This window comes from Salvelinus alpinus, chromosome 6, assembly GCF_045679555.1.
Source record: "Salvelinus alpinus chromosome 6, SLU_Salpinus.1, whole genome shotgun sequence".
Lineage (NCBI taxonomy): Eukaryota > Metazoa > Chordata > Actinopteri > Salmoniformes > Salmonidae > Salvelinus > Salvelinus alpinus.
The window spans coordinates 36,744,260-36,758,398 of record NC_092091.1 but is presented as its reverse complement, the minus strand read 5'-3'; the positions used below and the strand labels follow the sequence as shown (position 1 = coordinate 36,758,398).

Below are 14,139 nucleotides of genomic sequence, written 5' to 3'. Positions count from 1 at the left end.
TGTCCATTATAGCAAACGTTAGTGCTCTTGCATTAATTACATTTTTACTTTTAGATTTTTATCATTTTAATTTTTAGGATTAACCTTGTGACAATAATTTTGAGAAATGAAAACGTTATTATTAAAATTAAACTGTTCCATGGAAATGTGCATATAAAATAATCATATGTGGTAAGATAAATTGTAAGCTTCACCCAAGGAGCTGCCTATGGTCTTTATTATAACACGCATGACCAAAATTTGTGCACACACAAGCACATGCACACAGGAGTTCCCATGAAAAAAACTGGCCTGCCTATAGAAATCAATTGCCCATCCAACTGATTTGTTCTGCCGCTGGCCCTGAGTGGCGGCCTGGCCCGTTCAAGATTAGGGAGGAAAAAACTATTGAGCATGCCTAGTAAGCACATTTGGTTCCTTAGAAGTTGTATGAACGTAAAATGTTGGTTTTCCATTGGTTCTGGGAAAGAAGCCATACATTTCCTGATCGATAAAACAATGTATATATTTTTTTACATTCACGTTCTGAGAACGGAAGTGGAAATTTCGCCTGTTCTTGTAAAGTAAATGTTTAGGTTGCAGGGAGGTTCTGAGAAGTTTTTTTTTAATAACACTCCTACCTTAGTTTGAGTTAACTGTTTTGAACTCCAAGCACAGATAGGACACATGGAAATGCATTTGCTTTTGCATGAATCCTGCAAAAGGTGATCAGTTAGATTCGAGCCTATGATGTTCTGTTTGTTATCCATGGAATTAGTCCACCACCAGGATGGAGCTAGCATGCCATGTTTTTTTTAACATACAAAGCTGTTAATTTTAGTCTATTCAAACATACGCCATTTCAAAGGAAACAAGCACTCAACATCAGGTGTGGCCAATTAGTAGGAGCGGCCAACACACCTGAACACACTTAACAAGATAGAGGATAGAGTTTTGTGGAGTCTGAGAACATAAAACATTCTTTGAACGTTATTAAGGGTTTCTTTGTCCCCATCCACCCACAGCCATCATCTTTCTCCCTAACCGCAAACCATGCCTCCCACCCTGCCTTGCCTTTTTTAAGGGAAGGTATTTTAAGGGAGTATGCGAACACAAATATTAATTTCCCCTAGCCGAGTTCTGCTAGGAGCAAACCGAACCCATGTTTTCGGATGCCTTTAGCCAGGTCGCTAAACATAAATATAATTCCTCTCGGTTTGAGTCACATTGTTGCTAAGTACGTCAAAAGTAAAAAATATACAACAAAATAGCTAGCTCTCTTTTTCTCTGTCCTCCGGCTACACCATGGTGCTACTCTAGAGGGTACTGTAGATCATTGCTAAACAGTGTGTTTTAATCAGTTATTTGGTGACGTGAATATATTTAGTATAGTTTTATCTAAAAAGGGTAACTTTTTTAATGTTTCACTATTCTAATATTTTTTGGGCTGTGGAGACTTGTGGGCGGAGTGCTGATGACGTCGCCCACTGTATGCTCTTTCGGTAGCCTGATTGCGTCCAGACTGAGGAAAAATCTGTGACCACCTCTGGACCAGTCTTTTCAATGCGATATTTGTATTCAGATAGCAGAAGTCGCATGTAAGTGTCAAGTGTAGACGTGACCCCAGACAGTGCAGAAGAGCTGAAATTCCCATACATGTACCTCTTCAGTCTACTGGAGTAGCTGGGTTACCAGGGATAAATTGGCTATGAATACAAACTACTAGGTGAGAACTGAGCTGCATTCCAAATGTCAAACTATTCCTCATATAGCGCATTACTTTTAGCCAGAGGCCTCACATTTAATGGGTTTAATGGTGAACTAATTGATGTCTTAACTAAACTACCTTTCATTGCACTGGACTACAGTTCAACTCACTTATGACATTGTGGATTTAAACTGTTTCCTCACTTCAATCATCATATTTCTAATGTAGAGTGTAGTAGTAAGGTTATGATAATGTTAGTGTGTATACTGTATAAAGTAAAACTGTCAACTTTGAATCAAGGTTCTACAAATGAAGGTCTGGGTTGGGTGAAAGATTACTGGAAGAGGAACTACAAGTGATGGACCAAGAGACCGGAATATTATATTTGGTAGAATAGGCAAAATCATGAACTAACAATGTGAAATGTGGGTTTGACAAATGTCAGGAGGAGAACTCTACTTGCCTGAATGCATAGTGCCAACTGTAAAGTTTGGTGGAGGAGGAATAATGGTCTGGGGCTGTTTTTCATGGTTCAGGCTAGGCCCCCCTAGTTCCAGTGAAGGGGAATCCTAACGCTACAGCATACTAGACGATTCTATACTTCCAACTTTGTGGCAACAGCTTGTTTCAGCATGACAATGTCCCCGTGCACAAAGCGAGATCCATAGAGAAATGGGTTGTCAAGATCGGTGTCTTGTCAAGATCGGTGTGGAAGAACTTGACTGGCCTGCACAGAGCCCTGACCTCAACCCAAACACCTTCGGGATGAATTGGAACGCCGACTGTAAGCCAGGCCTAATCGCCCAACATCAGTGCCCGACCTCACTAACGCTCGTGGCTGAATGAAAGAAAGTCCCCGCAGCAATATTCCAACATCTAGTGGAAAGCCTTCCCAGAAGGCTCCAACTCCATATTAATACCCATGATTTTGGAATTAAATGTTTGACGAGCAGGTGTCCACATATTTTTGGACATGTAGTGTAGCTCTTATTGATGTTTTTTTAAATAGTTTTTTTTCTTAGTTTATTATTATTAATTGAATTTTACCCCTTTTTCTCCCCAATTTTGTGGTATACAATTGGTAGTTACAGTCTTGTCCCATCGCTGCAACTCCCGTACGGACTCGGGAGAGGCGAAGGTCGAGAGCCGTGCGTCCTCCAAAACTTGACCTGACCAAGACTTCTTGCCACAATGCCCACTTAACCCGGAAGCCAGCCGCACCAACGTGTCGGAGGAAACACTGTACACCTGGCGACCAGCACGTGCATGCGTCGGGCTGCCACAGGAGTCGCTAGAGCGCGATGGGCCAAGGACATCCCTGCCGGCCAAACTCTCCCCTAACCCGGACGATGCTGGGCCAATTGTGCACCGCCCCATGGGTCTCCGGTCGCAGCTGGCTGTGACAGAGCCTGGACTCGAACCCAGAATCTCTAGTGGCACAGCTACTACAATGCAGTGCCTTAGACCACTGCGCCACTCGGGAGGTCCTCTTATTGATGTTTTGAATGTGTGCTGAGCAGCAAGCAGTATGATCAGATCCTTTGTAAGCCAATATGTATTTTTTCATTGTCTTTTTAATTAACTTTTGTACAATAAAGTCCTGTGTTTGTACCACACTCTCTCTTCACTCCACTCTCAGTCCCTAACATTGCACAACGCACACATGTATACAGTAGTACCATACTTACATCTGTCAAGTTACTGTTAAAACACACTTGAATATACCATAAGGTTTATTGTAGCATATCATACAAATCCATCTGTATATACATAATGTACATATACAAGTTTCAGATTATATTACAGTTTCAGAATGCTTATACTGTTGCTATAGCTGGCCTAACTGTTAACATTATCTTGAATTATTCCAAATCCAGTGTTCTTACCTTCAAAACAAAGAAACATCTCTACAGACACAATTCACCTTACTCAGAAATCCATTATTATTATTATTAACATTCCAATTTCCTTCATTCCTTTTTAATAAGGAACTTTAAACAATCTTGAAACATTTGGTTTCCTTCCATCGAAATGTGTACAAACGTTAAGGCCATCTTGAAGTCATAATGTATTGCAATGACATCTCTGAACTGATGTGTGTGTGTGTGATATTACAATGTTGTACACAAGCTGGCTCCTACAGTATGTCCACCCAACACTCCATATCTTTGTAAACAGAGACCAGCTATACCCTCAAGCCTGTCCGAATGTAGCTAGTTAGCAGTCCAATTGCATTTTCCAGAAATTCCACTTGCACGATTGATGCAATAACAATAAAACTGCTCTGGTAGCATTGTTAAGAAATAAAACATAAAAAAACTAAGGCACTTCTAGGATGAAGAAATGGCAGTAGGGCAAATTGGGTAGCAGGTTTGAAAGTTAGGATACAATGGGAAGAGGGGAAAAAAATCTATTACCCAATATTTCAGACTGAAATGGCAGCAATCGTTCACCTCCGCAGAAGACTCAAGACTGCGGATTCACTGGATTGTGTGCAGTGGCGATCTTGAGCATCTCGTCCTGTACCTTCGCAAGGCACAGTATCCGAGAGAAATAACTTCACCTATTCGTGTTCATAGGATTTGAACACCTACAATGATAAATGGGTTACGAGTTGGAGAATAGAATCTAATTTCCCAACACTTGGTTGCACAATAGTGACTTGTTTACAGTCCAATTCAGTTGGTTGGGGAGTGAGATCCACTTCAGGTTAGCTGTACATGTATTGTAGATGATCTCTCATTAGAAGTAGAAGCTGAATGGGAACATGGCTGAGATTACATACAGAAGTTTGGCTTTAGATCAAACTAGACTGAAAGTCTCATCCCCCTTTCATTCTACCCTACCACCACTGACCTCCAAGTCAATGAGGAATGGGCCCAGAAAGTTGGCATTGAAATGGGGGCAAATTGCATAACTTCCCTGCTTTGATCTGGTGCACTGTTCAGTGCAAAAAGCTAAATCTTCTTCAATCGGATTCTGTCATTGTGAGGTAGTGTTCACCTGAGCCTCAAAGCAAAGCGTTTGTAAAGTGACCTCTGTCTGTGAGGCCCAACGTCCACTGCAGAGGGCATGTCAACACCCACAACTGGCAGAAAAGAGTTCAGCCAAAGCCTGTCTCTGGTTCAACTCAACTTACATTCTGTGTTGAGAGTAAAGTAAAAATGTATTTTCAGTCACTATAGCGCACATACACTGTCTGATAAAGAAGAACCTTTGTGTGCAATAGTGTGTATAGTTCCTCCGAATATCTTTTCCCCCAGTGGTAGAATTAGTAAACTACTGATTAATTGTACAGGAAGCTTTGACCTGCGAACTCTCTCTCTGATTCGCTGGTTCAGCACTTTTCAACGATAACATCCTTTTTTGGTGTCCCACAAGCCAAGGCGGCCTATAAAGGAAGCCGCCTGTCTGGAACTACACCTCCCAGCAGCTCCGTTTCTCTGAGGCACGCCTGGTCCTGATTGGCCCTCCAGCCCTAGAGCAAACCGGTCCAAAGGTTGTAGCAGGCTGTGTTGATCACAGACTCCAGATGATGGTACATGGACACCAGCTGGGGTGGGGGGCTGCTGCTAGGCTGCGGTTGGGATGGCAACGGCTCCCTAAACACAACCTTGAGGCTCTGGTGGGAGGCAACAAAGATAAATTGAAAATGTCATCTCATGTTATAGCTTATAAGGAATTCATACACAGTATTGGAGAAGCTATATAATAATATAAATGGGATTTTAAGAGTGAGAGCATAACAAGGGGCAGGCATCACAATTACTCACCGTTTTTCCTGCCTTAGTGTCAAGGAAGACCAGAACAAAGCAGTCAGTGAATTTCTGGTTTAGGACAGCCTGAAAGAGAAAATAAGAGAATTGCAGGGCAACTGTTTATTTCAAGCTATAATGACTTACTTAAAATTCCATCCCCCCTTATTCCACACAATATAACTTGGAACAAAAATAGGTGGCTGCCTACAGTTAATAGATGGATGGGATCTTGTGTTTGAGCTGTTTTAGTCTTTTTCCCTCTGGAACCAAAAAGTTATTGTGTGTGTGTCGTTTGCTAGGGAGGGAGGGAGAGGTTGAGTTTATGTCACCAACTACAGTACTAGGGCGGAACATCTCCAGAAGAGAAAAAGTCAGGGGGATGTTCTTTTGATCTCAACTCTCTCAATTACCATATTAAGTAGAGAATAACCTCTTGACACAGAAGAAGAGATGAAAATTCCCCACAAGACTCCCATAATCCCCCTTGAGAGCCACGCTTCACATTTTTACACAATGTCAAAACCCTTCTTCCAAACTGCAGAGGTCTCACAATTTTACATGTTTGAACAGACCATTTTCTTTCTTTCTGCCTTCTTCACACTCAATAGTTATTTTTCTCCCCTGTTACCAATGAAAGTTAGAAGCCTGAGAGAAACAGCTGAGTTTCATTTAGAAAAGTTCAAGGTGACTTGAGGCAGTTCCTTATAACGGATTAGTCCAGTAGAACTGAACAAAAATATAAAACGCAACAATTTCAACAATTTTACTGAGTTACAGTTCATATAAGGATATCAGTCCATTGAAATAAATTCCTTAGGCCCTAATCTATGGATTTCACATGACTGTGAATACAGATATGCATCTGTTGGTCACAAATACCCCCCAAAATAAAAAGGTAGGGGCATGGATCAGAAAACCGGTCAGTTTCTGGTGTGACCACCATTTCCCTCATGTAGCGCGACACATCTCCTTCACATAGAGTTGATCAGGCTGTTGATTTTGGCCTGTGGAATGTTGTCCCACTCCTCTTCGATGGCTGTGCGAAGTTGCAGGAAATTGGCAGGAACTGGAACACGCTGTCTACAAGTCAATCCAGAACATCCCAAACAGGCTCAATGGGTGACATGTCTGGTGAGTATGCAGGCCACGGAAGAACTGGGACATTTTCAGCTTCCAGGAATTGTGTACAGATCCTTGCAACATGGAGCCGTGCAGTATCATGCTGAAATATGAGGTGATGGAAGCAGATGAAAGGCACAGCCATGGGCCTCAGGATCTTGCCATCGATAAAATGCAATTGTGTTGGTTGTCCGTAGCTTATGCCTGCCCATACCATAACCCCACCATGAGGCATTCTGTTCACAACATTGACATCAGCAAACCACTCGCCCACACGACGCCAGATGAGCTTCCTACTGTGATTGTGGAGTTGTAGTTTTTACATGTTCTTGTAGTGTAGTCTGCCATCGGTACAGTTGAAACCGGGATTCATCAGTGAAGAGCACACTTCTCCAGCATGACAGTGTCCATCGAAGGGGGGCATTTTCCCACTGAAGTCGGTTACAACGCCGAACTGCAGTCAGGTCAAGACCCCAGTGAGGATGACAAGCACGCAGATGAGCTTCCCTGAGACGGTTTCTGGCAGGCTGTGCAGAAATTCTTCATTGTGCAAACCCACAGTTTTATCAGCTGTCCGGGTGGCTGGTCTCAGACGATACCGCAGGTGAAGAAGCCGAATGTAGGCTGGCGTGGTTACACGTGGTCTGCGGTTGTGAGGCCCGGTTGGACGTACTGCCAAATTCTATTAAAACGACATTGGAGGCAGCTTATGGTAGAGAAATGAACATTAAATTATCTGGGAACAGCTCTGGTGGACATTCCTGCAGTCAGCATGCCAAATGCACTCTCCCTTTAAAACTTGAGACATCTGTGGCATTGTGTTGTGTGACAAAACTGCCCATTTTAGAGTGGCCTTTTATTGTCCCCGGGACAAGTTGCACCTGTTTAATGATCATGCTGTTTAATCAGCTTTTTGATATGCCACACCTGTCAGGTGGACGGATTATCTTGGCAAAGGAGAAATGCTCACTAACAGGGATGTAAGCAAATGTACCCACAAATTTTAAGAGAAGTAAGCTTTTTGTGCGTATGGAACATTTCTGGGATCTTTTATTTCAGTTTATGAAACATGGGATCAACACTTTACATGCTGTGATTATATTTTTGTTCAGTATAAAAAGTTGACCTTCAAAATCCATTGAAATCAAATAGGGGACAGAGGGAGGGAATTAATTATTGAATATTACACATATAGATTGATATAGTATTTGTCTTGAATGCATATAATAAACAGTGGAGTCCAATGACTGAGCTATGGGAACTTTGATAGAGGCACCCGGTGGTTTTGATGTTGTTGCATGCAGTGTCACGATACAGTTTGGCTTGAGGCGGATGGAATCATTGAATGTGGAGTAGAGAAGAGGGGATAATTCATTTGCTTAGTGGGGTGCTTTCCCCTGTTAATCTGCATTATATTCTGGGTCACATTGAATCAGCTGGAGGTGCAGTAGCTGGTGGTGCTATAGTCCAGTGGTTCCCAAACTTTTGGGTGCGGAGAGGTAGGGGGAGATGAACAAATGCAATTGTTTTTGTTCTTTTTGAAAGTCAGGCTTTCAACTTACTCTTACTCTTACTCTTGACAGTTGTAATAGTTGAATGCACAAGGTGCAATTTCGAAATTGGGTAGTGCATCAGTAGGTTTCCTCTTGTCATGTCAGTCATTGCAGAACTTAGAGAGCTATTTATATATTGTCAGAAATAGGGGGGGGGGGGCACCTCATAATATACTGTGATGGGCTGTGTTCAGTGGGGAGAAAAGTTGATAGGTTTTCCATTGCAGATTTTGCTACGTGTGTCCTACTGAACATGACGCTGATTTAGTGGTGGTTGAGCTCTGAAGGCCGCACTCTGGAACCTATTTTGACAAACAATTTGAATTCTACTGTGATTGTGGAGTTGTAGTTTTTACATGTTCTTGTAGTGTTTATATTTTATACGTTATATTAGTTGATTTGTTCTTACCAGATACTGAATGCCACTGTCATCAAAGTGTCGGCAGCTCTGAGGGAATCGAGTCAGCAGCACTTTGATCAGACTCTGGTACCAGCTGGGACTCATGGTTAGGAAACAGTCCTGGAACCGAGAGAGAGGACACAAAGCTTTTAAAAAAGTGTTATTGTTCAACATTTCGACCCGAAAATATTCATCAGGCTTCTGAACTACAGATAAAGAAATGGCTTGACCCTACCAGTTACCACCCACATACAAAACCGCTTCAGCTACACAAGAACTATTGCTGAAACTGGAGGAACAATTAGCCTACACACACTGACAAAGGATACATTAGGAATTAATAAAAGTAAAGATCTTTCAAAGTTCTCGATATTACCTTCTAAATTAAAAATGCAGAAATAGTACACATCCAATTACTAAGCTGGCTTTGAATCTAAAATGTATAAAACATTTATTGGCTGAGAATCTGTGATTCCCTGGCATACATTATGAATAGCAGCAATTGATGCAGGCAGAGTAGAGGATCGGGAGGGAAGGCAAAGCGGGGTGGGGGGGGGTGAGCTGTAGGCAGCCTTTCAACGGCGACCCCTGCAATGCTGTAGAGCCTACTCAGTTCACAATGTGCATACTTTACTACACACTCTTAATCTGTTCTCTCAGCTCGCTGGCAGTGAAGTTTCCATTCCACTTATTTTTTCTTTATATAAATAGTATGTTTGGGTTTTTAAATTAGGACTTTCCTGTTGATAATTGCTGAGATCCCTGTGGGAAAGACAGAGCGTGTATTATCTTGGAAGAGGGCAGCTCTTTACTGTAGCTATACCTCCACACTAAATTGAAGTGTACATCTTTTCCTACATAAAAACTGTCCCAAATGGCACCCAATTGCCTATATACTAGGAAATAGGGTTTGGGAAGCATCCCATGCTAACATCCTAGTCAGAATTAATACCTTCTGCACGTTGGGCTTCTGAGCATCGAGAAGCTTCAACCTCATGATGGATTTGATAATAGTTTTAGTTCATCTTTAACGAGACATCATTTAAATGAAATTTAATTTGTTACTAGCAAAGAGTATCATCAGACACATTCCATATGTATTTCAATTTGGTTTAAAAACTATTCTGTAGCTGGGGATCACATGTAGCCAGAGTAGACCTCTGGTAGCTGAGCGCTATCCCCTAGTTGTGAGCAGCATGTAGACTTCTGACATGCCCAGAGGGTCAGGGGGTATAAAACAAACTCACAGGTTGCATCCCAAATGGTACCCTATTACCTAAAACGGTGCACTACTGTTGACCAGAGCCCACGGTCCATGGTCAAAAGTAGGTAACTATATATGGAATCGGGATGTAACTACAGAATAGATCAAATATGACATTGGCACAGTGGAGTAGCTACATGTAATCACAATGCACATATCTGCATTCAGCGCATTGATATTGTTCTCCAACTGCACATGGGGATACGACGGCAGCACTATCCTCATGTTGCAGTCACTGTAAAGCTTGTGTGGTTAATATATGGAGGATACGGCCTGGTCTTGGCTCCATTCTCCACCTGCCTCCCTGTCTCAGCTCTGATGGGATGAGCTACTGCGGTGCACTGTGGGAAGGCTCTAAGACTCGAAGGAACTGTCAGTCACACAGTGAGGAGCCCAGTAGCCCACAACCACTGGATCAGGAAAAGTATGGGGGCTTTTAGAGGGAGCCTGTGATTATCAGGATTCCTTTCTCCATGGATTACGTACCGTGTTTCTCTCCTGTTCGACACGCACAAGAAACATGTGTGCACGCATGCGCGCACGTACACGTGCACACACACGTGCACACAAACACACACACACACACACACACACACACACACACACACACACACACACACACACACACACACACACACACACACACACACACACACACACACACACACACACACACACACACACACACCTCTCTCTCTGTGATTATGACTATTCATCCAAGGATGCTGTGGAGTCGTTCCTTGTCATTTCAGCAAGCCATGACACCCACCATCTCAGATTGTTCTGAAATTCTTTCTGTAGTTAGAAACAGCTAAGATTGGCATTTCTGCATTTTCTTTTAAACATTTTATTTCATCTCAGTGACATTAAGCGAATTGATTGCACTCAAATTGGCCACTTTTATTTCTAAGATTCAGATAATATCCCATAAATATGGTACCCAACATCCGATTTGTACCAAACTTTGTCCTATCAATGAGTAAGACATGAGGAATCCCCCCACACCCCATGCCAATCCCACCCTAACAACCCGTATCAATTCTTTATGTTTGACAAGTAGTATGAAGCTGCGGCGAGGAGTATTGCTTCTCCATACTATGTAATGTATTCCCTTCCCTCACCCTGAATCTGGTGATGCGTTTTTCCTCTTTTCAGAGAAATTAGTAATTGAAGTCGCTTGCATTATTTACCATAAAGTAGTGCGAAAGTACCTGTTATACCGCCATACTCATCCATTGTGCTGGTCTCTTGTCTTTATTAAATAGATGACAACATTTCCTTTACAACTTTGGGTAGAAAACCAATTAGGGCTGTCCCCGAAAAAAAAAAAATCTTGGTCGACCGAGAGTCATCCTGTTCTTTCGACCAACCGATTGGCCCATATATAGGCAGACACACCCCTATGTGTTTGAATAAAATAAACGACATATGCAGCGAGCTTGTGTGATGCTTAAACGAATACTGTTTGATGACATAATTAAGACACAAAAATGACTCAAGAAAGAGTCCGATGGTCACACTGTGTTAAAAAAAATGACAGCGAGTTCCTGTGTGACTGGCGCACGTTGTCTCGCTCTCCTCCCTACTGCAGCGGAAAGGCACCACAGCACAGCAAGTGTTTATTGCGCTGTCCGTGCTGAAGCTACAACATTATTTCAGCCATTTAGTTTCTTACTTGTTTCTGACTGAAAAGTTCTGTTTCCGAAAACCCAAATTTGTTTAGGAAAAACATTCCCTATTCCCTCAACCCTTGCTCTCTTTACGTGAAACATATAAGCATGGCATGCCAATAGGGCCTGACCTATAGCCTATCATAATCATATCAATAAATGGGTTATAACAAACTCCAAATACAGTAACACATGACAGCACAATGGATGTGGACAAATAAACTCGAAACGGGTGAATGTTTACTGGTTGCTCAGGAGGGAAAGGGGAAGTCAGATCTGTGGAAGACATTTGACTTAGTTGTGGAAACTACTGGAGATCAAGAAAAAGGAGGGTATAGGAACAAGCGTTGCATGAGTATTGTGTGCAATATTATTATTTTTTCGGACCCTTTGGAACAGTGTAAACACTAAATAAATAAGTGTACCAGGGAGTCTGTAAATCCAAAATTTCAGCAGACTAAAAACAGTAGCATGCAAATGTGAATTGCGGTTTATTTATTGTTTAGGCAAATTATTCAAAGCTCCCTTTGTTATTTCACTTTAAAACTAAAATGCAGCTCGATGGTGGTTATACACGGCTACTATACAAAGAGCACTAATGGTATCGACATTACTTATTATTCTAACGATGAACATAATAATTGTAAAAATAACAATAGGAAGGAGATCAAAAAAATATGATAGTGTTTTGCTATTGTAATGGTTATTGGGTTGCATGGGTTTAATGGTAAAATTCCACTAATCACAATACATGCAGTCCTTCCAGAAAGAATTCACACCCCTTGACTTTTTCCACATTTAGTTGTGTTACAAAGTGGGATTAAAATGGATTTGTCATTTTTTTGTCAACAATCTACATAAAATACTCTGTAATGTCAGTGGAAGAAAAATTATATCATAAAAAAATATATTTAAAAAATCACACTATTAACTAATAACTATTCAACCCCCTGAGTCAATACATGTTAGAATCACCTTTGGCAGTGATTACAGCTGTGAGTCTTTCTGGGTAAGTCTCTAAGAGCTTTGCACACCTGGATTGCACAATATTTGCCCATTATTGTTAAAAAAATTCTTCAAGCTGTGTCAAGTTGGTTGATCATTGCTAGACAGCCATTTTCAAGACTTGCCATAGATTTTCAAGCCGATTTAAATCAAAACTGTAACTAGGCCACTCAGGATTACTTCATGTCGTCTTGGTAAGCAACTCAAGTGTATATTTGGTTTTGTGTTTTAGGTCATTTTCCTGCTGAAAGACACATTTGTCTACCTGTGTCTGTAGTTGCTCAAAACCATTGTGTAATTGGAGCAGGGTACTTGAAACTGGGTACTTGAAACTAAGTATAACGGATGAATAATTTTAATTATTGGAGCTCTGAAGAAAGGCCTTTATTTTACAAAGCCAACAGGTGAAGGAAGGCTATATCGTTAACATCAATAACAAACTTCTGGGTTAAAGTGTTTTTTGTTGTTTTGTTATTGCAGAAGATAATCTGTTCGCAGTAATTTACAGGCAACTAAATTAAATGTGTCCATCTAACAAGCACAAGAGGCTAACAGGAAACTCTACAACACTGACACAACACATGCTTATCTACCTCCAGAGGTACTTAGCCAAATCCAAATCATCACTGGAACGCAATAGCCTAATATGGACATGACGTGATACTGGAAATTAGGCTATTGAAAAGAATACATATGTACAGCTGACTGGAACCAACCAATCACTCTGAACGGCTGCACAATCCAATCAGTGACCGGATGCGTTTTAATGATGGGTGTAGATGGCTCTATAATAATTATGCCTCTTGCTGTATGTGTGCAGTAGGGTGCTGATGGGCGTCTGAGATGTTTCCTAAACAGGAAGAGCAGCAAACAGATGCTGTCAAATCAACACAGCAGCTACTGCTAAAGCAATAAGCGAATAGAGGCGATACAAACAAGACCTGAGAAAGACACGTTTCATCATACAGCACTGCACATCTGAGTGAGTCCGCGAGGGAGGAGGGTTTGTGTGTAAACAGGAAAGCAAGGTCAGGGTCAAGCATTGAAAAGTAAATGAGGAAAATTGAGTACTGGAATTTCAGCTGATTTCCTAAATTGACTGAATAGAAATGGAATGGACCCCGACCCCGCAGGAAAGACATGAACAATATGAAGTATGGCGGTGAGGTGAGGTGGCGTGGTCTGTAGTGGAGTGAGGTACAGTGTGTTCTTTACCAGCTGTGGGTCGATCTCCTCTACAGATCGACTCTGCACGGCGTTGAGGAGCTCCTCCAGTTCGCTGAAGGACAGTTTGCTCAGCTTGAGCTTGTCCATGGCCAGGTGATGGTGTTCACCATGGAACAGCCTCCTCCACAGATTATCCCTGCGACAGTGGCCCATGGCCTGCTCCACGCTCGCCTGGATCTGCCTCCGTGCACAGCCCACCTGGATGGATGACGGAGTCAATTTATTTGACTCATTTAAAATACATTGCTTATAATTTCATGTACATGCCACATTGGCAATAACTAATACGTAAATATATTGGTACACTGATTTATTTAGTTATACTAACATAGTAACCTATTCCTTTATTTTTGGAAATAAACCTAGTATGAAATAGTAACCTACAGTTTCTTCATCCATGCGAGTACAATGTTACACATATTAAATAGTTCAAGATTAAAAACACAATTAAGTTCT

At 41.6% G+C, this 14,139-nt stretch overlaps 1 protein-coding gene across 6 annotated transcripts in view; it reads right to left on the bottom strand.

The window, feature by feature from the left end:
- Window positions 1–3,402: 3,402 nt before the first annotated feature.
- The window catches only part of LOC139578645 (KICSTOR complex protein SZT2-like), a 117,033-nt gene continuing 106,296 nt past the window's right edge, over window positions 3,403–14,139 (bottom strand). For all 6 annotated transcript variants that reach the window (XM_071406519.1, XM_071406520.1, XM_071406523.1 and 3 more), the window contains 4 exons: window positions 13,672–13,881; window positions 8,527–8,637; window positions 5,461–5,529; window positions 3,403–5,309 (listed from right to left, as the gene is read on the bottom strand). In XM_071406519.1, the coding sequence (XP_071262620.1) occupies window positions 5,166–5,309; window positions 5,461–5,529; window positions 8,527–8,637; window positions 13,672–13,881 (534 nt within the window). In that variant the 3' untranslated portion in view covers window positions 3,403–5,165. The remainder of the gene's footprint in view (window positions 5,310–5,460; window positions 5,530–8,526; window positions 8,638–13,671; window positions 13,882–14,139) is intronic.